Below are 25,000 nucleotides of genomic sequence, written 5' to 3' on the forward strand. Positions count from 1 at the left end.
GAAAACGTCAAAGTGAAGCGATCTCTAAATAATTCCAATATTGTCAGAGGAAAAACTGTTTGTTTTGGTGTGCCTCAGCAAGTGTGTACATTCTCCACATTATGCCTAACTCCAACGGTCTTCTTCAGCTACCAAACACATCCCTTCAGCTGTCCCTTGACATCAAATGACACCAAATCGCTTTTCAGTGGGCATTTCTCAAAGTGAAGTGTCCTTGCCTTGCTAGGACGAGTAGCATCCCATTTGCACCCGGTGTATTCAATTATTAATTACACTTAAAACTAGTGATTGGATCCTCTTAGGTGAAATCCACGCAAAATGGGAGTTACTCGTCCTAGCAAAGCTAGGACACTTCACTTTGAGAAATGCCCACTCACTCACTCACCATTTTCCAGACTCCCCTGGTGGTAAACTGACTGTCCTACTTCCTATCTCCAAAGGTTCACATGGCTTGTTTAAGTCTGCCCTAATTTGACAGTTCCATGCACTGTCTGTGCACACACGGATGCAGCTAATTTGCTAGATAGATAGATGGTGCTCTCGTTAAGCTACCAGGATTTGGAGGCAGGGCATGGCTCCTGTTAAGTTCATCGAAAAAGTCTGCTGCAGACCTATCACCCCCTCAACATCCGGCAACGTAATCATGATACAAGCTGATCAATCATTGAAAGCAAATCTTTAAAACATAGTTTCCCGTCTTGTGTCCTTTGGCGTGGGCCTGGCAAAGCTCTCTCTCCCTGAAGCACAGAACACAGGTAGATGTAATCTGAGCCAACTCACACCTTATAAAATATTAATTACCTGACACAAATTATTCATCCACGTTCACTAGCCTTGCGGTCTCAAAGACTCGAGCATTCGAATTTCCCGACAAATGTCTGTTCTCAGGAAACTGCCTGAAAACAGAACTTAGCCCAACTTGACAGCTTTGCAGCCTTTTTGCTCTTCTCATAAGCTGACTATCCAGAAGTTCTCGGGGGGTAGGTAGCCACCTTAAGTCATTAATAAGAGAGCATAGCATACAGTAGGCTTTACCATAACTTTATGTTAAACTTTTACCAAGACTTTCACAAGATGCTGACCTTTAAGGATTCATTCCCTTAGGTCGTGTCAGAGCTAATGTACCCTAAAATATACCCTCGTTAGGCAATGACAGGAGCCTCTGAAGAGATAAGCCAGATAAGGTCAACTTCGCTGGGCTTGGTTATCTATGAACGGGGAGCAGCTTAGCATGAAAGAGACAGAACAGGCTAACACTGGCTGAACACAATACCAGCAAAAGTAATGGTGTCAGATACAGTGTGGGCTCTACTAAACAAGTTGTTGCCATTGTCCCAGGTCGGCGTTGAAAACACAGGAGAAGTAACAGTGGCGTGGCGATTATGAGGTGATCTGTATGCGGAGTGGCTTTCTGTTACTTGGGATTCTGCCCTGGCCCCCTGCAGTAGATTACGGAAGAGGTCAGTCACTGTCAACAGTGCTCCATGACCTTTTGTGCTAGGAGGCCTGAGAGATATGGCTGCATGGTCCATGAGCTGAATGTGCTGCTCCAGCATTTTCATTACATTACATCACATTACATTACATTACATTTACTTAACATTACATACGGTCTAAACCTTAATGCAATGGATATTACTTTATTATGAATATTTGTTCTTTTTTTTTTATTTATTTTTTTACATTTTTGCATCCTAATTGCATTTTGTATATTTTCCTCGCTGGCACCTGAGTAGGCCTCCTAAATATCGTACCTCCTCTTCTGACAACGCTATAGGCTCCCAGCTACATAGGCCTTATTCATGAATATTTACTCTGGGGGAGTAAAGAAAAATTGACTAAACCAAGAATAACCAAGCCAGTCATTTTTATATATAGGCCTGTACATTGCATGCAAGGCATTGTCAGCATATTATGTCTACCCCGCATATAGAAAACACTGTCCGGTGTGAGACCAAATAAAACCGCAACTTTTCACGTCAACCACGCGCAACGGACATCAATGACCGTAACATGAAATACCACAGCCACACCGCTACACACATGGCTTACATGCGCTGGCGCGTTGTGCAGAGTCTGGCACATTCGAGGGGTAAATTCAGTGTCCGATTTATTTACAAATATTGCCGGGACGCCTTCGGCCACAGTTCCCCATATTAGGCTATGTTAGGTACAGTGGCGCAAGGATGTGCAGCGGTCGTTTGACACATGACTTGAAACACTCTGCGGAATAAGCTACAATTAGGCTACGCTTTTCTCAAATATAATGTACAGTGACCCCAGCGATGAAAACTGCACTCCACTATGCTACTTACAGCACTACCAGACAATTCAAAGAGATGCTAAAGTTAAAATGACAGTCCATATGCATGGTATGCCGAACGAGCCTTGCTGTTACCGCAAAATACCACCTGGATTGTCCGACCGTCTCTTCTCCCGTTGCCACTGCATTGGTGTAAGATGCACAGCTAAGACGGCAGAATGCAATTGTTTCCAGAAAGAACACAAATTATAAGTAATCCTGTGCGCATTTCTGAAAGACATGTACATAAATCCCATCCTTACCTTCACTAAAAAGCAATCCAGGGTTCGCTTGTTCTTTCTCCCCACGCTGCCAGCTTCTTCAGACAACCTACCACCTCAGCGTTACAGCGATACAGTGACCATGCAGTGCAATGCAGTGCAGACTCCTGCCTGTCACCTATCGCTCCCCACTGTGTACTGCCTGAAACTGAAACACGGCACTCACTAGTACTAGGCATGGGCCGGACAGTCGAGGCGTGGTGGTGCGTGTCCTACGACACAGGCGCATCGTCCCCAAATAGAGTGTCAAGCATGTGGGTACGAAATATTCTCCGCTTGGTGACATTGCGCTGGTGGTTGCGTCAGGTAGCCTACCCTCGGTATCCACAGAAAGCAACTTGGGCCATGGAGAAAGAAATTAATTCGTGAAAGAGTAGATTGATCTAGAAAATGCATGAGACAAACTGGGACTGTGAATAGTTTACATCAAAAGAAAACCAGCCCAGCGTGTGTAGTCCAATAAACTAGGGCCATACTGTCAAATGTCTCTTTTTATTATTACCTACAACTCGCAAAAAATATTCCGGGTAATATAGGTAGGCTATAGTAGGCTACCTTACTTTAAAAGTTTTAGGGTCTATTGTTTTTTATACAACTATAATTTAACTGAAGACGTAAAATGTATGTCCGTTATGTAGGCCTATAGCCTGCTGTCACCCATAGGCTAATCTTATTTCAAAATAACTGTGAACTAATACATTGCCAGTGCCATTTAAAATACAAAGTAAAACGACAAATTCAGTCGTGTGCTTTGTGCTTTGATCTCACTTTCATGTTACAGTCGCAGAGTTAGGCTATGTACAGTAGAAGAAGGTTTTAGAAATGACTTGCAACACTATTGGTATGATATTACATTGTTTCAACTTTGAAATATTATACTATTCGTGTTGTGATTACATTTCTAAAAGTAGGCCTACTTCTGCATCGACTTAATACAACTCTGCACACTCGTTAATTATAAAAAGTGTAGTTTCACTCTCTCTTTTAGGCTACAAAGTTCACAGTTGCATTAGCAACAGCAGATGGCGCTGTTGATGATGTCTATGACGCTGTCCCTCTTCTTTTGAAGAGAGGAATCACATATCTGATTAAACCACACACCATACGCTGAATCTTACTTTGAGACACATAGGCTTTTTAAAAAGGTCTTTGCACTTAAATTTGCAGCACAGACACATACACAACACAGGGTAGCCCACTGCCAACAATATAAAGAATGAACATAGCCTATTGAGAATAGACATACTCTTGTTCACACACACATGATTAAATATACAGTCAGCTACATAAACACAATAAATACAATTTTGTCCAAATGCAGAGGGATTTGCTACTCAGCATAATCATTTAAACATTTACATTGTACACGTACACTGTGTTAGGCCAATAATTTTACCCTTTCTTCAGATTTTTACCAGGTCGTTCAGAGGACATTGTCAAAGCCTCCTTTCTTACAATATTATATCCCACAACTAGACCTTACATATGAACGTTAAACATGCAATGTCGATGAAAACATATTATATCCCACAACTAGACCTTACATATGAACGTTAAACATGCAATGTCGATGAAAACAAAAATAGAACATGCACACTGAGTTAAAACAAGGCTCACGGATCAGGCAACTACACAAAGAACGAAAAAATAAATAAAACCAAAATGGCGGACTAGAGTGGCTGGTGATATTTTGTCTTCTTTCAGTGCAATTGCGATCAGATCATCATTAGGATAATGATATTATAAAAGTGGAGGTGAAATTGATCTTAATGAGGGCATTGCCCATCTTATTAGCCAGGCTGTGCCCTCCTAGTGACGCCACACCTTCAACGTTGCCTCTCAAGTCTCGAAGATATTTGAAAGTCGATGATAATCAGGCTACCGTCTTATGGCCTTCAGGGGGAGATATCAGACTTCAGAAGCTTTTCAATTACAAAATGACTAAATCTTTACACCAACTGTATGGCAACCCCCCTAAAACATGCATACAGAGAGAGAGAGAGAGAGCGAGAAAGAGAGAGAAAGAGAGAGAGAGAGACACACACACACACACACACACACACACACACACACACACACACACACACACACACACACACACACACACACACACACACATGCACACACACACGCACATGCACACACACACCAAACTCCCTTCATATGGAAATATATACTACTATCTGTAAAAAAGGCAGGGGCCAACAGCATCCCACTAAAGTTCAGGGCAGACCTCTGCTTATGTCAGCCTCATTCATTCAAAGCCATGTGACTGGAAGGAAATGGTGTGCCACACTCTACCAGTGTCGTGAAGGGAAAAAAACAACTTCCCCTACATAATGCCAGCAACCAAACAGTTCAGTTAGCAGTTCACAGTGTGGCATCTCAGTCACCCACTCTCCCGTGGTCGTTGTGGAAACTGCTCTCTTCCTCTCCTCAGAGGATAGCGATAGTGAAAAAAAAGAGCCTTCGCGTGTCGGCTAGTGGAACTGTGATGGGGAGTTCAGCTCCTCAGTGCAGCTTGTGTGGTATGGGGTGGGGTAGGGCTGGGGGCTCAGCTAATCACCGTGGAAACGTGATGTGGCGATACTCAATTCAGCAGCGAGACCTGTGTGCTATGGAGGGGGCAGCATAGGGAGCTCAGTTCATCATTGTGTCCTGCGAGCTACTGTATATGGGTGCGGGCAGGGGCTGGGGAGGTCAGTTCATCACCAAAGCTTGCATGGTAATGGGGGGGGGGTCAGTTCATCACCGAGGCCTGCGTGGGATGGGTGGTGGCGGGACGGGTCTCTGCGGGGGTGTTGGGCCTGGTGTGGGCCGGATGCGACTGGGGCTCTGGATGTAGCGCTCATTGAGCATGCTCTCTGGGGTCCTGTAACACACACACACACACACACACGCACGCACGCACGCACGCACACAGATAAAGTATAATGACGGGCACTTGCATCTCCAGACTCCAGACTCAACCTCTAAATGTGTGTGTGTGTGTGTGTGTGTGTGTGTGTGTGTGTGTGTGTGTGTGTGTGTGTGTGTGTGTGTGTGTGTGTGTGTGTGTGTGTGTGTGTGTGTGTGCAATATGTTTGCCCCTCACAATGTATACAATCTGTGTTCTAAAACCCCAAATGTTTGCTCTAAACCAGAACCCAACTGCTTTTAATGGACTGAATGCAACTAAACCAGACATCACTATTATTGATGAGGACAATCGAACTGTAGATATAGTGGAAGTAGGATGTTGCTTTGACTCATATCTAGAAGAGACATTTTGTGACAAACTAATGAAGTATCAACCACGTGTGCAGGAAATCACTGTGGTACAAATGCCAATATATAGTGCTAGTATTTGGAAGTTTTGGCCACGTGCATCAGCTGGCCACTAGGGGGATAAGGATGCTTGGCTTTCCAAAAATGAATGCAAAAAATGTGCTTAAATATTGTTTAATATCATCAATAATTGGAAGTCAACACATATGGAGAAGAAGGTGCTGTGTATATCCTTGGGACTTTTACCTCATGGACTATTGATCACTGTGGTGCCACTTATCTACTTCATGCCTGAGTATCTTTGCAACTGGTAAATTTGTGTCTATGGAAACTCAATTTTGAATTGTGGGCACAAATAAAGAAGTAATGTGTGTGTGTGTGTGTGTGTGTGTGTGTGTGTGTGTGTGTGTGTGTGTGTGTGTGTGTGTGTGTGTGTGTGTGTGTGTGTGTGTGTGTGTGTGTGTGCAATGCCGGGGTGGCCATTATAACTATCGGGACATTTCCCGGCCCAAAATTTGGGTGTGGCCCGTTGGACCATGAGGAAATATTTTTAAATTCAGTATTTTTCTCACTTGGGTTATTCTAAATGCAATGATCACTTGTAGTCTGCATAAATATTCACCATGACAGCGCAGCCACCGGCAGCACCACAGCAGATTATTAAGGTGCAACCATCTAGGCGCCAAAGAGGCGCGGCGAAATGCGCGAAGAAAGGTGCACTTTCTGTAAATCTGCGTGTAGCCTAATAATAGCCAAATTAAATGCATCCCTTTCTACTACCTCTACCACAACAGAAGTCAGCAAAAATGAGGAGTCAGAAACGTATAGGAACAGGACATTGTATGGGTTATAATTCAACTCATCTTTACTTTCTTAAAATAATATTTTAAGTTCGTGGCAATTGGCGTGAAGCGACTTCAGAGCCCAGACATGGCGCGAGCACTGGAGAAGAACAGCAAAGGAGCGATTAAAAGGGGAAAGAGAGCGAGTGAGCGAGATGAAATGAAGTAAAGCGCAGGTAGGATAAAAGAAAGCAAAGGTGAAGTGACAGCTCATGCCATTACTCCCTCCCAAGCATTGCATGGAATGCCTCGCGATAAACAATCTGAATGCTTCAGTTAGTTTGCAAACGTCGGAGGGAATTAGGATGTTACTTGACGCAACTCACAATCAGCTCGGAAATGTTGGGTTTACACCTTGGAGGCATGACGCGTCGACAAGTTTTGAATCAATAATGGCCACATTTAGTAGCATGACAGCAGCGCGCAGGTGAATAGGCTCAATAAGAAGTCCAGTAACACAAGTAGGCCTAATAGGATGAGGATCAACGACAATCTTGGCATGCATGTTTGCAAATGAAATGTGAATAAAACGTTTGGTGATGTGACAGTTGCGACGAGAATGTGAGATGGGGGATAAATTGATATGATATCTCAGCGGGCGTTACTACTAACTTCACGGCTATGTGCGTCCAAGAATACGCTCAAGCAAGGCTACAAGTGCAGGGTGACTTCTTGCTGCTATCGGTCTTTTGTAGGCAACCCGACATCGAACAGCTTTGCGCATCAAAGGCGTGTCGTCATTGTTTTTTTTCCAAGTCAACAGTATTTGTCAACTGTTCTTGGCAACGAAGCAATGATTTGGATAGGCCTTCTGTTCATATTACTGTAAAAGTAGCATTCATTAAAATGGCCATATTATGGGTAGCCTATTTTAAAATAAATACATTTTAATAAGAATGAAAAAAAACATGTATTGGGGATATCAATTGTTTTTGAATCTGAAATTAATTTTGCATTCCTGAACAAGACTGGTTTAAGTAAGGACAAGACATAGCCTGCACTCTAAGAAAATTTCCCTGCAAAATAACGGCAGTTACTGGCAATTATATTTACCTGTAATTCTACTGTTATTTCACACCAAAAATCAAATACAGCTCATTGCTGTTTAATGTATCACAGTATATAACATTTTTTCAGCAGCAATTGAACTGTTAAATAACAGTACTCTACAGAACGTTCACAGTATTAGTATTGTTAAACTAAAAGTGCTCTACAATATTTATGCAGTAGTATAAGTAAAATAACAGTACATTTCAGTTAAAAAGTTGAATTGTACTGTTGTGATGACAGGCAAATACTGGGTCATAGTTGTATTCATGAATATGGCCATGGCAACTTCCCACCCCACCCATCATTCTCAATAACTGTGGTACCCTGGCCATGTTACCACCCCACCCTCCCATCGTTCACCATGACTGGAGTGCCTTGAGCATGATACTATGGCGCTATGCTGTATTGAGAAAATGGTTGGCGGTGGTCCTTTGAAAGTGTGGGCATGAATACAATTTCAGAGTACGCAGTGCTATGTTACAATGATAGTGTGCGAGGTGGGCTTTTTACTGTATCTCTTGATGAGCCAATGATGAATATAGCATTGGTCAGTCTTTAAAAAAATAATTTGCACCAAGTAGCACAGCAAACAAGCAGCACTACAAGCTAGCTCTCAAAGCAATGCCTAATTTGCAGCAGGCACATTATATGCAACAATGCCACAAATGATGCCACATACAGCAAGCTTTCACAAAGAGGAAAGTATGCAAGCATGTAAGCAAGCTTGTAGGCAAGCAAGTGCTATGCTGTGCCATGCAGGCCAGCCAGCAGGCAGGCAAGCAACTGAAGTGTTGATAGTCCAGATTTATATACAGGTGCAAGAGTACCATGTGACCAGAGTCATCGGGCCCTTGGCAGGTGACGCCCGTAATTGAATAATGGCATAACAGCCCTACTCAGGTGAGGCCAGGCACTGATTAGCAGATTGGTTTAGAAGAGGCTGCTTGTTGCAAGAGTGTTCAAATTCTTAAAATGTTTCAGCCATTCACACTTTCATATCAAAATCATAGTGATGAAAATCATCATAATGTGCTGCATCAAACACTTTTTAAGTATTGTAGTTTCCTTAGAAATTGTTTAATGCTTGTTAGTATCAGAGAATATTTAACCAATGAGAATGACTTAAGTTCTTCAGGTGGTAGGCTATTGCAGCTTGATGGCGATCACGGACAAGTGGAGGATGATAGGGTTTCAATGGTGCTGCCTAAAATATTTTGGTTGCTTCCACAACGGCCAATGCTGCTATTGTACAGTACTTACTGTTTATGCTCAATACTTAAATCAAAGTAATATTTTCACAGTAGTTGTCTGTTTTTTCGAAAAACAGGAGAATGCTGTTGCAGAATTGCCCTAAATAAACAGCTATTTGTTACAGTGTGCATGTGGGCCTAACACCACGGGACTATTGCACATTAGTAGGCTACCATGCATGTGGAGCATCAGACTGACTCCACAGTAAACCACACTCCACAGATACAGGCAAGTTGTTCAGAACTTTTGTGATGGAAAATGCAGTTTGATTGGTCAAACAACTCCTGTTCAAATACAAATATTAGTTTTTCTTTTTTTGTTGTCATAGCCTATTTGTTTCAATTTCAATTAGCATATACTTTGTAAAGTTAAAGTTTTCTGTTAACTTAACAACATAGTCTCCTTTAACACAAGTCCAATAAAATGCTTTGTGAGCGAATTTCCATATCAAAGTGGCCTAGATGTGAATTAAATTCCCACTCCGGGCCTGTGTGTGTGTGTGTGTGAGAGAGAGAGAGAGAGAGAGAGAGAGAGAGAGAGAGAGAGAGAGAGAGTTACTACTAACCCTGAGCTGATGTCTTTAATAATATACAATTAGCTTTTATTGAAGAGCGATCTTAATTTGACTTTGAAGTTTGACCATGGCAAGGCATGTTACATATGGGTTTCATATGACCAATTAGAGTAGAACTAAAAGCAAATGGTTGGGCACTCGTTTGCTATGCGGCCGACCGGGGTTCGACTCCCGGCCCGGGTCCTTTGCCAACCCTTTCTAACCAGAATGCATCAAACTGGCAAACTGCGCATGCGCTCTGCCTAGCAAAAGCAGCACTGCGTCATCACAAACGAACCCATTGACTTTCTGTGGAAGAGCAGGCCGCAGAAGCGATGACTGCTGCAAGGTGGCAAAAGCGGCTCTAGTGTTGAGGGTGTCAAAGGCGTCAAAAGAGAAGTTGAACTTCAGTGAATATATAAGACCTTTGATGTGGTTCGGCGTCAGCAGGCATCAGCCAATGGAATGTCTACAATACATTGTCTACACGAGCTTCAGTTGGTCACTCTCTCCTTGATCGAACATTAAATGTTGAATCTTTTGCCACCTTTGTCGTCGTACTTTGTGCAAGATTGTGCAGCATTGTAGGCCTAGCTCCTTCAACACCTCCTGTCTGTTCCTAGATAGCACACGAGACACAGTTGGTGATCGGAACCTGCATGCTATACTTTATATATATATATATATATTAGGGCTTTTTTTATTTTGACAGGAAAGTGTGGGAGAGACAGGAAATGAGTGGGGAGAGAGAGACGGGTAAGGTTCGGCAAATGACCCGGCCAGAATCGAACCCGGGTCACCGGCGTAGTGACCCACGTTAGGCCACGGCAGGGCCACCCAAACGCTACACTTGAGCAGGTTTTGGTCTGGGGGGCCATGCTTATGCTTCAGCTTGTACATCTGCGGCACAAATGTGGTTCATGCTTATGTCCACTCGACTCTTCACACTTGCAAGGTGTGAAAATGCACAATCGCAAATGCTGCCTACAGGTACGACACAGCTTCCCTCCCGCACCACTGGCACGACATGTGGTCTGAACGAGGCCCCATGCTTCCCTCAGCTCAGCAAAGCTGAACAGGTTTTACTTATTTCTTTTTTTTTTTACTCCAGAGTATGCCGTAGTAGAGATGCGCTGAAGTGAAAGTCTCAAGTTGAGAAGCCCCTTTCCTGTGTCTCAAGATGATACGAGTTTACTCTGATATCATCTCGGTGAGCTATGTTAACACGTTTTTTTAGGCATGTCTTCCTATTTTCATGAAGGAGATGTCTTTACTCTTGTAAGATGACATTTCTATTTCAGCTTTGTTATGCTTTTGGGTTTCACTGACGAAAAATATTTCACACACACACAGCAGCTTCTGAGTTGACATGCTTTTGGTTTACTGCCTCACGTCTCCAAAAACATTCAAAACCAGGTTTTAGTAAGTGAGTCTTTAACGTTTTCCTGTTCAGTTAGTTTAGTTTCAGTCCCCTTCAGTTTTTAAGTTTAAAATAAATTATTTATGTGAACAAGTCATGAAAGTATTCCTCCCCAGGTCCTACTGCAATCTTCCTGGGACACAAACTATTCTCAGGAATAAAATAAAATAGGCTACCCTTACATTTCATCTGTTTCACACATGTTGTTTTTTTTATTATTATCATTTCAACTCAATATATGAGTTGCTGCCCCTCTGCCCTCAAAACAACTCAACACAACAACTCATTATTGGACCCAAACTGAACATGCTTAGTCGTACCCTCTGCAACTGGCCTCCCTCCATAACTGGCTACTGGACTTCCTCTGCCAGAGACCGCAAGCAGTATGTGTCAAAAACAACACATTAAACACCCTAATTCTGAGCATGGGGGCTCTGCAAGGGTGTGTACACAGCCCTCCTCTCTTCAGAAGCGGACCCTGTCACCAGGCTAGACAGGCAGTCGCTTGGGGCCCCACAAGTCTATAGAAGGTGAATAACAGCTAAGATTTTAACTATAGTGGCCCTGCCTATGGCCTAACGGTAGGGCACTGGGTTACTACGCCGGCGACCCAAGTTTGGTTCTGGTACCGGGTCATTTGCTGATCCTTCACCATCTCTCTCTCCCCACTCATTTCCTGTCTCTCCTCCATTGTCCTGTCAAAAATTAAAGGCAACCCCCCCCCCTAAAAATACACATATATATATTTTTTAAAGAATTTAAACTATAGTGGCAATTTGTTGTGAATGTTCACTCTCTTAAATTTTCGCTTGGCGCCCCAACTTACCCTACAATCGCCTCTGCTTCTCTTCACTATGTTGTGCATTCTACCGAGGAGCCATTGAGATCATCCTGTCCAGCTGCATCAGTGAGTATGATCTTACTATATGTTCCTCTGTCTTGCACTTTAATGTCTTCTTGTCTCTGTCTAGATCAGTGTTTCTCAACAGGGGTGCCGGGGCACCCTGGGGTGCCGCGGGCCCCCTTCAGGGGTGCCGTGGAAACGTGGCTGATAAATAAAATTATGTAATATAATACATATTTGTCTGAATTGATAAGTTAATGCTTGTCAGTGGAATCTTTCATCTGCCATTTATGCACAATAAAGTAAGTATACGTAGGTCGCCCCATGGTGTGGTATCGGATGTGATGCCATGTTACGGCTTGTTGGTTTGGGGTGCCTTGAGATTTTTCATGAATTGAAAGGGTGCCTTGTCTTAAAAAAGGTTGAGAAACACTGGTCTAGATCTATGTCTATATCTATATCTATATCATGGCTATATCTTCACATCGAAAAGTAAGAAATGTAATTTCAATTCTTTGATGTGACCACAGTGCAAGCAAAGAAATTGACTATGTAGCTGGCAGATATGGTAGGCGTATGGCAGGTGTTCTTAGATCTGAATTAGTCGCCTTAACCTATATACAGCAAACTTTCAAATATTGCTTCACATGATGTGAAAATAAAATGTCCTTAGACGCTGCATGTCTCACAAGCAGGAGGTTGGTTTTAGTTAGCTTCCTCTGTGGCTTCAAATGAGTGTTTCTTAACTGCGCCTTTTTCATTCCACATCATCAAGGTCAGACCACGAATGGCAGGTGTGCAATTAGGTCTCGATCAGACGCCAACACCGCAGAGTTTCATATCTTACTTTGCATGAAGGGAAATAAATGTTTCACAAGCAACAGGTTTTTAGGTTCTTTTTTTGATCTCTCCTTGGCTGTAGCCCCTTAATGCGCGCCGTACCTTCAGTGGCACGCTGTAATAGTCGTTGAAATGTAACTACCATAGCACTACAATACTATGACACAACACAGGCTTTTTAGTAATGCACCTCAACTTGGTCATTACCATACTGGTAACAACAAATGTATAAAGCCGTGTCTTAAGGGGTTAAAAGAGTGGTTGCGAAATGGGACTTTTCTTTTCACACCATCAACATCTGACCACAAATCTTCAGGTGTGTTATTATTAGGTCTCAACCAGCCAGTCTTCTTTACCCAAACCACATCTACTTACTTCACATGAAGGGATGCTTTTTTTCGATAGTTTTCAGAGTGAGGAGTCCGCACACTTAGAATCCTTTATGTTGTGTTTTATTTTTTCATGGAAGGATAACGTTTCGACCTCTTTGCTTTTTTTCGAGCCCTCAGAGTTGTAGTCGCACATTTCTTGCGAGCACCATTTGAAGGGGGCTTTTTGAACGTGAACGTGGTTGTGCCTGTATCATGTTGTATCACAAACCTCTTGTGTAACAAACATGTTGTGACACAAACCTCTAAAAAATACTGTAAAACTTTGTGCATTAAAGTTTAATAATAAAATCAGCTGTGAGAACGAGTTCATTCTTTATTTGCATGAGTAAATGTTTATACGATCTGTCTATAAGTATCTAAATTTGTATATACGATCTGTACGATCTATATGAGCTATCAAAATAGTTCAGTCAGTAGGGCAGTCAATGCAGTCATGGGCAAGTGGTTAGGGCGTCAAACTTGTATCCCAAAGGTTGCCGGTTCGACTCCCGATCCGCCAGGTTGGTGGGGGGAGTAATTAACTAGTGCTCTCCCCCGTCCTCCATGACTGAGGTACCCTGAGAATGCTGCCGTCCTGCCGCACTGCTCCCTAGGGGCGCCATTGAGGGCTGTGCCCTTGCACGGGTGAGGCATAAATGCAATTTCGTTGTGTGCAGTGTGCAGTGTTCACTTGTGTGCTGTGGAGTGCTGTGTCACAATGACAATGGGAGTTGGAGTTTCCCAATGGGCTTTAATTTCTTTCAAAATGTTTTGCCTGCCAGCTCCTGCATTTCCTGTTTACACCTGTACTGCACACCTTTCCCCAGGTGCTGTGTAGCCCCTTAAAGGCCCGTGTATATCGAAGGCGAACTAAGCGACCTGCGCGGCGGAAGTCATTGTTTTTCTATGGAGGGAAGGAGAATAAAGCTACCAGAGCGAATTCGCCAGGAGCGAAACTTCTTGAGCGACCAGGGCGAATTTTGACGATTAAACTCAAGCTAATCTTAAGCGAATTCGCTATGACGCGGTTCGGCGAAAACCAATTGGAACGTTCATATCGAGGAATGTCCCAGGCTGTCAAGACCGAGCCGTTATGTGATTAGCTGAATCAAACATGTCAGTGCAGTGTCAAATTCATGGCAAAACTTCTTCAACCACCCCAGCTACCTGGGTCGCGTAGGTAGCGCCCGATGTACACGGGGCATAATGCACGCCGTACCCCCAGTGGCACGCTGTAATAGTCATTGAAAAGTTAACTACCACAGTACTACAATACTATGACATGACACAGGGCCTTTAGTAATGCACTACAACTTGATCTTTGACAGTCTGGTAATAGCAAATGTATAAAGCTGTGTGTGTCTTAACTGCTTAAGACAACTGGGATGTGAGCTGCTTATTGGCTTTATACTGCCATCACACTGTACTGTTCTTTTTCTTGTATATTATCACACTGAAGTCAAGAGAGTGTGTGCGCATGCATGTGTGTATGTGTGTGAGTGTGCGTGTGCGTGCATGCTTGCGTACATACTGTATGTGCATTCGTGTCTGTGTTTGTGTGTGTGTGTGTGTGCGTGCGTGCTTGCTTGCTTGCTTGCTTGCTTGCGTGCGTGCATGCTTGCGTGCATACTGTATGTGCATTCGTGTGTGTGTGTGTGTGTGTGTGTGTGTGTGTGTGTGTGTGTGTGTGTGTGTGTGTGTGTGTGTGTGTGTGTGTGTGTGTGTGTGTGTGTGTGTAGAAACTAGCAAGTGAAGTGCTTACCTCTCTGGGATGCGAGGGGGGACTCTGGGAGGCGGCAGCACAGGGGGGTCGTCAGGGTACCGTACCGGCCGGGGCGGGAGGGGGCCAAGATCCGGAGGCTCCTACACAGATGACACACACACACACACACACACACACACACACACACACACACACACACACACACACACACACACATACACACACACACACACACACACACACACACACACACACACACACACACACACACACACACACACACAGAGAGACAGGACAATCAGCTATCCATACAGTAGCCTACATACTGCTTTCAATAATGCTTTTACACTGATTATATACCCCTATAATTTTTAATTAATCTTTATTTATTTAAACTCTTTAATCTAATCTCTGCTCATGTTTACTGTCGTAAAATATCTGAAAGGATCACCATCAATAAAAGGTGTTATAATGGTTGATACACATATCACAACATCACAATGGTGATTACTATCATCACCACGTCATGATACTTATCTTCATCATCAAGACGATGACCCTGAGCAGGTAACACTTTATTTTACGGTACGGTACAGTAATTACTGTGTACTTCCTGCGTAACAACAGGGTCAGAGAGAAGTTACATGATATCTACGCAAGTCTATCCAAAGTAAATACCATGTAATACACATATCTCAAGAATTACTATGAAACTGCTGCATATTTTCTAAGAATCTAATCATCTAACTTCTTACGCTGTTGTTACCCAATTCATGGTATTTACATTGTAATTACCCCCTTTTTACCCGTTAGATGCATTGTAACTTCTCTCTGTTACCCTGTTGTTACACAGAAAGCACACAGTAAGTACATATGGTACCAGTACAGTAAAGTAAAGCATTGCCAATGAGGCTTATTATTAGTATTGTTGGTGTTGTTGCTGTAGCTATTTAAGTATTAGACCGTAAAAGACAACAAAGCAGGCCTTGAGGTCAATCGTCTAACTTTGCATGTTCAGTCGTGAGGTGTGGTAAACGGGGAGAAGCAGAACTAGAGTGAGGTGTGTGTGTGTGTGTGTGCGTGTGTGTGCGTGTGTGTGTGTGAGTCTGTGAGTGTGTGTGTGAGTTTTGTGTATGCATGTGTGTGCGTGCGTGCGTGCGCGCATGTGTGAGTGTGTGTGTGCATGCATGTGTGCGTGTGTGTGAGATGTGAAAGAGGAACGCTCTCTCTCTCACTCTCTCTCTGTGTTTTGTGTATGTATGTGTGTATGTGTGTTGGTGTATGCATGAGTGTATGCGTGCGTGCGTGCGTGCGTGTGTGTGAGATGGGAAAGAGGAACGCTCTCTCTCTCTCTCTCTCTCTCTCTCTCTCTCTCTCTCTCTCTCTCTCTCTCTCTCTCTCTCTCTCTCTCTCTCTCTCGCTCTCTCACCTCCATTTCCCCTTCTGCTCCGCTGCTGTAGCTGATGTTGCTCAGAGTACTCAGCCGGTTGCTCTCGCTACCTGGGGGCACATCACATCACATCACATCACATCACATCACATCACATCACATCACATCACATCACATCACATCACATGCAAACACTAATCAAACAGGCAGATCGTAAATGTAGTATGCTAAAGACTGCAGGGGTGGTTTGTATGGTAAGCACGTGGACGAGATCATTCCTCAAGATAAGGTTGTATTTTATGGATAAGTGGAATTGCTGTGTGTACTCCAGAGTTGCATAAAGTAGGTAGAAGTAGAAGCATTCTAACAGATGTAATTATAACGCGAGTTGTTTGATATTACAAAGTTGAATCCATGTAATGTCATACCACCAGTCAGTGTTACTTGGCTTGGCTTTGGCTTTGGCTTGCCTTTTTTTTCAATTTATTGACCATGCTTGTTAGAGTTTTTTTATTTATTTGTTTGCTTATTCATTTATTTACCCTCTCTGTTAAACTAATCATATTTACGACCACTTCAACTGGCAAGCCTGTAAATTCACTCTGAAGCAGCACTATATGAAAAAAAAAGACTTTCCTTTCTGTATATACTCATAGATGAGGACATACTAGATCTACGGCATGCCTCACTACTCTGATCCAAGTCTCTGATGTTACTATTACACTGCTCTGTCATGCCCGAAAGACAGGCTCTATTCTCCATTCACAGTAATGAATGAAACAGGAACAAAGCGCTTCACTTTTTGAAATGAACCCGATCGGAAGTCAGTGACAAAGCAATTGTATATAGCCTTGCTTTTTATCTAGCCTGGGAGGGCCATGTGTTTTTTTTTCTCCCAGCATTTCTGTTTCATCCACACAGTGCTACTTTCCTTAGTAGAGCCATGGCCATTTGAAGAGCTATTCACTAAAATGCTATTTAAATACAATGTTAATAGTGTTTAGTGGTAGCATTACGGGCAGTTGGAAGTGGGTTAATGTCATCTGATTCTGTCCATCTTTACCAAGAGAAGCAAAATAAGATTTGTTTTGGAAATGACGACTTACAAGCGACTTACAAGTACAATCGAGGACATAATCATAGCTGACATCACTCGTACAAACAAAGTGCACGGGAAATATAGGCTACAGAACAAGAAGTGCACTACAGATGCTAAGTAGGCTACTTTTTTTAACGTACATTAACACACGATTAAGTAAGGATATATCTTGTGTCTTGTGTCTTATGAAAGCTCACTGGAGTTGCTGGAGGTGCTGCCGGTCTGCCAGGTTCCCCTCTGCAGCGGGCGGGGGATGGGGGGTGGCGGCGGTGCGCTGGTGCGGGGCCCCGGCTCGTACACGGCACACTCCAAACTCATGCTCCCACTCCACTGAAGGTTCCTCTGCAGTGGTGACGTGATGTCCAGATCTGACCACAACACAACACAGCGGAGCGGAACACATGATATTGGCTACATTTAGGCCTACATGATATGAATCATTCAGAATTAAATAGTTCGGTCGAGTTTAAGTCTGATCTTTTATTTGATTCCGAATTGTGAAGTGTTTACATGGCGTTTTCAAAGTGGAATCAAGCTACATTCAGAATTAAAGTGACTTAATTATTTATTATATGTCTGATGTAAACATAGCTATTGTATACAATACTATTTCAAATAATATTTCATGTATTTGTTGGCCAGACCAAAAAAATGCTATTTAGACACAGGTATCACCCACATGTTCCTACCAACAACAAAAAAAGGTATTTGGGTCAGTGACGTCTGGTGGTACAACCATAATGTCCATAAATGAATTAGTCATTGCTTATTGACGCACTGCAATGACGGCTTCTTAGATAATCTGCTACAAACAAAAAAAGGAAATAATTTAACACAAACAGTAGTGGCATTAGCTGTGGTTGCAGCACTCTGACGTATGCTACTACTAAAACCTCATTGACCCATTTACACTCAGGTCACCAAGACAAAAAAGGTTATTTACACTCAGGTCATCAAGACAAAAAAAGCTATTTACACTCAGGTCTCACCCGGATCTTTCTAGACAAAAGTGATATTTATACCCAGGTCTCATCTGGGTGTTCCAACGAAAATGTCGGATTTTCACATAATAAACATACCGGTAATGAGTTCTCCAAAGTATAGTTAAGTTACCTTCCATTGGGGACTTCCCTTTTTCTTTATGACGGCGGGTGATGCTGTCACGCAAGCGCTGAATATTGTCCTATGCCACAGACACAAAAACATCATTTTAATATTTCTAAACATCATACAATCAATCTCTTGTTGCAAACCAAAATTATGACTGGAAACAAGATTATTAGTGTGTAATTTCCTAAAAATGTAATCTAATCTAATCTAATCTAAAATCGACACAACAATGTAATTTTTTTAAATTTCTAATTCAATTTGTGATTTTTTTTTCCGTACACCTCAGCTGGCAGGTGTGTTGGAGATGACCCACAGGTCAGAACTAATCAGAAAAAAATACCCGCACACTGAAAGCGAAATGATCAGTGTGTGGGTTGAGATTCATAGCTTTTTGCGCTTTGTAATTCACCACAAACACATCAGGGGTGCATTTCTCGAAACCATAGTTGCTAATTGGCTACTTTGCTGTTTGCAATGCAATTTCCCATTGTCATCTACCAAAGTTGCTAACCGGATAACAACTACACTTTCATGAAATGCACCACTGGGTTGTGTTTCACGAAAGTGTAGTTATTATCCAGTTAGCAACTTCTGTAGTTGCCAGTGGGAATTGCATTACGAACAACAAAGTACCTAATGCAGTTAGCAACTATGCGTTTGAGAAATGCACCCCTGGTTAGTAAGCAAGCAAGCATGCACTGTCAATCAGGTCACCTGCTGGAAGCGAATGGATTGAGTGCGTCCGTCCTGGTCGAACTTCCAGGCCTTGAACTCTTGGACTGCCTCCTCTACAGTTAGGGAGCCCACCTTCACGCGCTCCTGCAGGGCAATCAGCTGCCGCTGCCCTGGCGTCTTCATGCCCGCGTAAGGGTCGTGGGCACTGCTCAGGAGCCGGTCCCTCACCGGCCGCACCACTACCGAGGGACACATGCACACACATGCACTTTTAATGTCTCATTGCACTTTTCAATGTTTTTTTGCATGTGCAATTATCTGTTATTTATGGCCCCTCGTGTTTTTCTTTCATGCTCCCCTCCCCTCTTTATTTTTGTTTTGTCTGGTTGTGTTTTTGTATTTGTGGGCACACCAAGGTACAGTCCTAGCAACTGTATTTCATACTGTTGATATGACTACAACAATAAACTTGAACTTGAACTTGAACTTGATCTTGAACTTGAATTTGATGTTAAAGCTAAAACACTTGGTTCCACCACAGTTACCAAAAAACAACACTTATTTTACTGTCATAGCAACCACCAACCAAAGGCAACACAACAAGCAACACGTTTTGGAGGCCCTAAGCATAGCTGGTCAGGACTCAGGAGGCCCTAGTGGTTGAAGTGGTTGAGGCCCTAAGCACTCTGCTTACTCTGCTTATGCCTAGCAGCGGCCCTGACAACAAGCACCCTTCAACAATTCTCCACCGCTTGTCACGAAGAAAGTCTCTGAGGGCTTTAAGTGCACTAAGTGAGTTTTGGGGAGCGGAGCATCATCTTATCTCACAAATCACTCAGTTAGTGCAAACATAGCCAGGCCACCAGATTCAAACCAAACACCTTATGAGCCATGTCAAAAGGCCCCAGGCTTCTTGGCCTTCTTTCGGAAATGCTGTGATGTGAACTGAAGCAACTGCTGTGCTCATTTTTTTCTCCTGTAGATACAGTGGCATAAGGGCAGAATGCAGCTTTCAACTTTAACCCTATAGTATATACCGAAGGGCAGGGATGGTGAACCATTTTCATCCGAGGGCCACTTCGAATTTTATAAAATCCTCTATATAAGACAAACCAGGATTTCCCCCTGCACTTTAGGCCTATATTGAAGGTGGTCACATTTACAACAGACTCCACCTTCAGTAGGTCCCCTGATAATATAACTTAATCATATTGCAAATTTCTAAGATTCCTTTACAAAACATGTCATGTCATAGTGTGTGTGTGTGTGTGTGTGTGTGTGTGTGTGTGTGTGTGTGTGTGTGTGTGTGTGTGTGTGTGTGTGTGTGTGTGTGTGTGTGTGTGTGTGTGTGTGTGTGTGTGTGTGCGCGCGTGCACTTGAGTGTGCTTGCTTGTGTGCATTTGTGTGAGTGCGTGTGACACTTTTGTAAGTTTGAACCAATATTACATGGCATTCTAAAACATCATGATTTCAAAGAATATGTCAAAACTTCCTCATTTTAAAGAAGGTGGCGGTCAAAGGGTAAGAGGGAAAACACTGACAAGAGGAGTTCATGTCTACTTAGCTTCAGCAAGTGGCCTGCACATATGAAGGTTATTGCAGTCCAGTTAAATGCAAAAAGAATTGCCCTGCTGGTTTGTAAGTTAACTCAAGTCGAGCCGTTCTCAAGTTGAGTTAACTTACAAACTTAAGGCAGCGGGGCAACTTACTTTTTAACGTATAACTGGCTGCAGTGTTTTACAGTACCGTACATTGTGGTTTGTATGTGAAACACCTGTGATGACAGCCTACAGTTTGCCCAATTGAATGCGAATTTGTATTTTGAACGCATCGAATACATCAAGAAGAGCTATCTATGGTGTCTTACTGTACATACATTATGCAAGACAAAACAATAATAAAAGAAAATGAAATAGCAAACCTTGAGAGTCAAAGCTGCCTCTGTGAGCGCACTGGGAGTAGGTGGTCTCTTTCTCAGAAAACACTGCAAAGAGAGGTACCCAAGCTGTATTAGTCACAACAGTGTGGTTTAGCTGGTTGCATTTTTTTACCACCAGTGTCAAAGTGAAAAAAAAAGCACCATCTCGACTATTTCACTGATATGCTGCAACTGTTTCATTCTAGCATGAGATGCAAGTAAACAACAGTATGCGATGCTAGATGATGTTTTTCTAAGCTACTTATAGCTAGCTACGGACATGTTTCATTCTGATCTAAAACTGGTTCTACACAGCCTATTCATAAATAACCCCCACTTACATTCAAAGTGATCAAACTTCATATCTTCATATTAGTTTTTAATGACATGTCTTTGGTTGAATTATTGTTTATTCGTTCCTAGGAGTTTCAACTGCTGGAGCTGGAACTTCATTGTCTCCTATGAGTTTTAGAGACTGGTGTTTAAATCAGATATGTATTAATTCCTATGGAGTTTCAGTGGCTGGACCTTGAGCTGCATTGCTTCCTATGAGTTGTAATGGTGGTTGCTTCTTTACCAAGTGATATTTATGTGTTATTCTCTAATATCTGGTATTTCTTTACAACATGAGATGTATGTGGTATTCTTTCAGGGCCGGATTAATAAACAGGCTAGATACTGTATGGCTGCAGCCTAGGGGCCCCCATCTGCCAGGGGGGCCCCGATTGGCAAAAAGTGAAAAATTGCAGGATTGTGACAAGATGCAATATTGAAAAATGTATCTGTTGTGTTCAGTACAGTTGGTAAGACATGTTATTCTTAATTCCTAGCTAATTAAGACACTGTCTACTGTATGTACTGTAAATTAGTCACAAAATGTGCCTTCTGGGGGGCCCACAGCAACCTGTAGCCTAGGGGCCCTGGGCCATCTTAATCCTGCTCTGGGTGTTCTGTAATGTCTAGTGTTTCTTTACCGCAGGGGTGGGGAACGTTTTTCATTTAATGGGCCACTTCAAATTCCTCCAAGGGCCGTAAAAGTCCTCTGAAGGCCGTAATATGATCACAAACCAGGATTTACCCCTGCACTTTAGGCCTATATTGAAGGACGCCACCTTCTCTAAATACCCTGAATATAACTTAATTGTATTGCAAATGTAATGTCTAAGATTCATTTACAAAATATGTCATATTTCATGTGAAGCTGCATAACATTAAAATGATGTCGGTGGCCAGATAAAATGGCTTCAAGGGCCGTTAACGTCCCTTGAGACATATGGTTTCCCACCCCTGCTTTACCGCGTGAGATGTATGTGGTGCTCTGTAAGATCTGGTGTCTCTTTACCGCGTGAGATGTATGTGGAGCTCTGCTGCATCTCCAGGGTGCAGGAGGGGCGGGGGATGGGGGCTGGGGGCCGGTTCAGGATCTCCAGAGGGATGGCCTGCTGCTCCTCCACCGTGTCGTAGATCTGCTCCATCATGCACAGGTTATAAGGGTCCTCCTCGTCTTCCTCTACCTCGTACGGGTCTTCTCCCTCCGCCACACCTCGCCACTGTGGTTCATCCATCGAGTAGTTGGCCTCGGGGCAAAGGGGCTTCCCAGTTTGAACTTCAAAGACAAAGATGGAGATTGACATTGACAAAGTTTTTTGACCTGGTGTTTTGTGAGCATGTAAAAGATTGTAGCTATTATAATAACTTTTCTGGTTCAATAACTTATGAGCCATGGTACAGAGCACTGTGACTGTAAAGTTTTTTTAGTTGTGTTTTTGAGCAAATTGTTTCTGTGCATTATTATTGCATCATAATTCAACTGCCATCTGATTTTTCTCTGACTTTATTAGAAACAATTATACATGCGTATAACAAAACATGCGTACTGTACATCCGTACCAATACAAGCTATAACAGGGATTCGCAACCTTTTCCAACTTGGGGCCCATTTTTTAATTTTCACAAGAGTTCAGTGCCCACCTCTGAACCTATAAACCTAAGCCCAATTAGGAAACTCTACCTCCCATTGTCATTGTGACACAGTTCTCCACAGCACACAAGTGAACATTGCACACTGCACACAACGAAATTGCATTCATGCCTCACCCGTGCAAGGGGGCAGCCCTCAATGGCGCCCCAAGGTAACAATACAACTCAAATGTATAGTCAACAGCAACACACACACCAATATTATTTTGATTTCTGGAAAATGATTTCAAGGACTTCTTGGAATACCTTCAGGGCCCACAGTTTGAGAATCACTGTACAATAAGTTACAATGTTATAAGAGGACTAAAGTGCATAGAGTGCCTCAGGACCTTGTCTTGACTGATGATTAGGCTACAGTACCGGCCCTCTTCCCTTGAAGAGAACCTTCTTTATCGATGATTAGAGTAGACTAAGCGGTACCTGCCCTCTTCTCTGAAAGAGCATGTGCAACAGATATTGTTTGGGACTCACGGCAGCACTGTCCTATCTCTGCCATGCACGATAAATTGCTTGGCGGGTACGGTTTACCTTGGAAAAATCTTCTCAGCATAGTATCTTCATGGTTCTGCGATTCTTTCAATGCCGTCTCCATATCTTCATCTACAAGGAAGAAAACATTTAAAAGTGAACGCTTAAAAAAAAAGGAAGGGAGCATCATGTTGATATCAAAACGGAATAGACTTGTTTACAAAACAACGGTGGAGGGAACAAAGATTTCAGGGGTCAGAATCTGATCCCTATTACATTGTATGAAGGGCTCTAAATTAACTTTTTTTTAACCAGCCAAAATGGCTTGTAGATGTTTATCTTCCTAGCCACACACACACTCACTGGGGATCAAAGTGGCAACTAAGTTGGTTTTTCAATCAGTCAAACGAAAATTTCACCAGGATTTAGCCGGTTGGCTGGTGTCAATTTAGAGCCCTGATTGTATGTATTGAGGGAGGGGTGCCTTTCACATAACTTTGTCCCAGGCCCAGTTGTGCCAAAGTTGACAGTGGCCCTGCGCACCACTACCAAGTGACAACTACAACAAACATTAAACACAGAGACCTCCTTTCACTTCTCTTCACAATCTGTTACAGTAAGGTGAGGAAACGCTAGGCAACTTTTGCCAAGCAACCTTAACTTTATATGCAGTCTCTGTACTCTTTACGACTGATGTTAGGTCACACCTTTTTTTACATAAGTAGAGAAGTTAAATGATGAATACACAGCAACAGGCTAAAATGGGATAATGCAAGTGTCCTCCCACAACTGTATCTAATGCTTATAACTCACATAGGTCTTCAGCACATTCAGGGGCCACTTCTCTCATGGACTCGTAGATGTCCTCCTTGAGGGAATACTTGGACATGGCGTCCTGCATTATTTCGTAAATATCCTCCGTCTCTTGCTGTGAGAGAGAGTCCTGAATGTCTGTCTGAATGTCTGCCGTCTCCTGGGGAGGAAAAGAAAGAAATGCTCATTAAAGACAAGAAGAGGCTTCTGGCCAAACGGACAAATAAAGGACACCTGTATGTATTGTAAAATATCTATAATTCTATAAACAATGAAATGTACATATTTTTCATACCTACCATACATACATTGGGATGGTTGAGTTTGAAAGTGATGCTTTAAAACACTTTCTAAAAGAGGTTCCTTTAGCACTGAAATACTTCCGCAACAACCTTCACCAGGAGTATGCCTTACATTGCAATGCTTGCCAAACATTTATAATAATAGCCCATTGCAGAATCTAATGTTTGTATGTCTGTAATATTATTGACTTGACGGAGAGGGTACATTTAGAAAGGGTATACATATTATAAGAGCAAAAATGTTAAAGGTGGGGTTGCAGGTATGACATCACGTTGGGGGAACACCTAGGGGGTCCTACATAGACTCCTATGAGCCTGCGGAACCCCCAACGTGATGTCATAATAGTACATTTTCTTAAAATGGTTAACCTGAGACCCCACCTTTAATAACATTAACTATGCCTGTCGTATAAATATGTCCACTCACAAGATAGCTGTCCATGAACTGCCTGAGGCCAGAGAAGCCGTGTTGCTCGGCTAATTTATTGGGGTAGTGGCCAT

General features: G+C 42.8%; 2 protein-coding genes across 2 annotated transcripts in view; both read right to left on the reverse strand.

Annotated features, from left to right (window-relative positions):
• Nucleotides 1-2,971, reverse strand: part of LOC134441713 (sorbin and SH3 domain-containing protein 1) — a 127,190-nt gene extending 124,219 nt beyond the window's left edge. Inside the window, exon 1 of the mRNA XM_063192103.1 lies at nucleotides 2,566-2,971. The gene's annotated coding sequence lies outside the window, so the exon portion shown is untranslated. The remainder of the gene's footprint in view (nucleotides 1-2,565) is intronic.
• A 2,140-nt stretch (nucleotides 2,972-5,111) lies between these two features.
• The window catches only part of pik3ap1 (phosphoinositide-3-kinase adaptor protein 1), a 37,028-nt gene continuing 17,139 nt past the window's right edge, over nucleotides 5,112-25,000 (reverse strand). The window contains exons 7-17 of the mRNA XM_063191980.1: nucleotides 24,927-25,000; nucleotides 24,198-24,357; nucleotides 23,445-23,516; nucleotides 22,279-22,542; nucleotides 20,940-21,002; nucleotides 19,058-19,257; nucleotides 18,347-18,416; nucleotides 17,431-17,601; nucleotides 16,174-16,244; nucleotides 14,784-14,884; nucleotides 5,112-5,455 (exon numbers count right to left, since the gene is read on the reverse strand). The exon at nucleotides 24,927-25,000 is cut by the window's right edge and continues 123 nt beyond it. Of these exons, the coding sequence (XP_063048050.1) occupies nucleotides 5,332-5,455; nucleotides 14,784-14,884; nucleotides 16,174-16,244; nucleotides 17,431-17,601; nucleotides 18,347-18,416; nucleotides 19,058-19,257; nucleotides 20,940-21,002; nucleotides 22,279-22,542; nucleotides 23,445-23,516; nucleotides 24,198-24,357; nucleotides 24,927-25,000 (1,370 nt within the window). The 3' untranslated portion in view covers nucleotides 5,112-5,331. The remainder of the gene's footprint in view (nucleotides 5,456-14,783; nucleotides 14,885-16,173; nucleotides 16,245-17,430; nucleotides 17,602-18,346; nucleotides 18,417-19,057; nucleotides 19,258-20,939; nucleotides 21,003-22,278; nucleotides 22,543-23,444; nucleotides 23,517-24,197; nucleotides 24,358-24,926) is intronic.

This window comes from Engraulis encrasicolus, chromosome 24 (assembly GCF_034702125.1).
Source record: "Engraulis encrasicolus isolate BLACKSEA-1 chromosome 24, IST_EnEncr_1.0, whole genome shotgun sequence".
In the NCBI taxonomy this organism is placed as follows: Eukaryota; Metazoa; Chordata; class Actinopteri; order Clupeiformes; family Engraulidae; genus Engraulis; species Engraulis encrasicolus.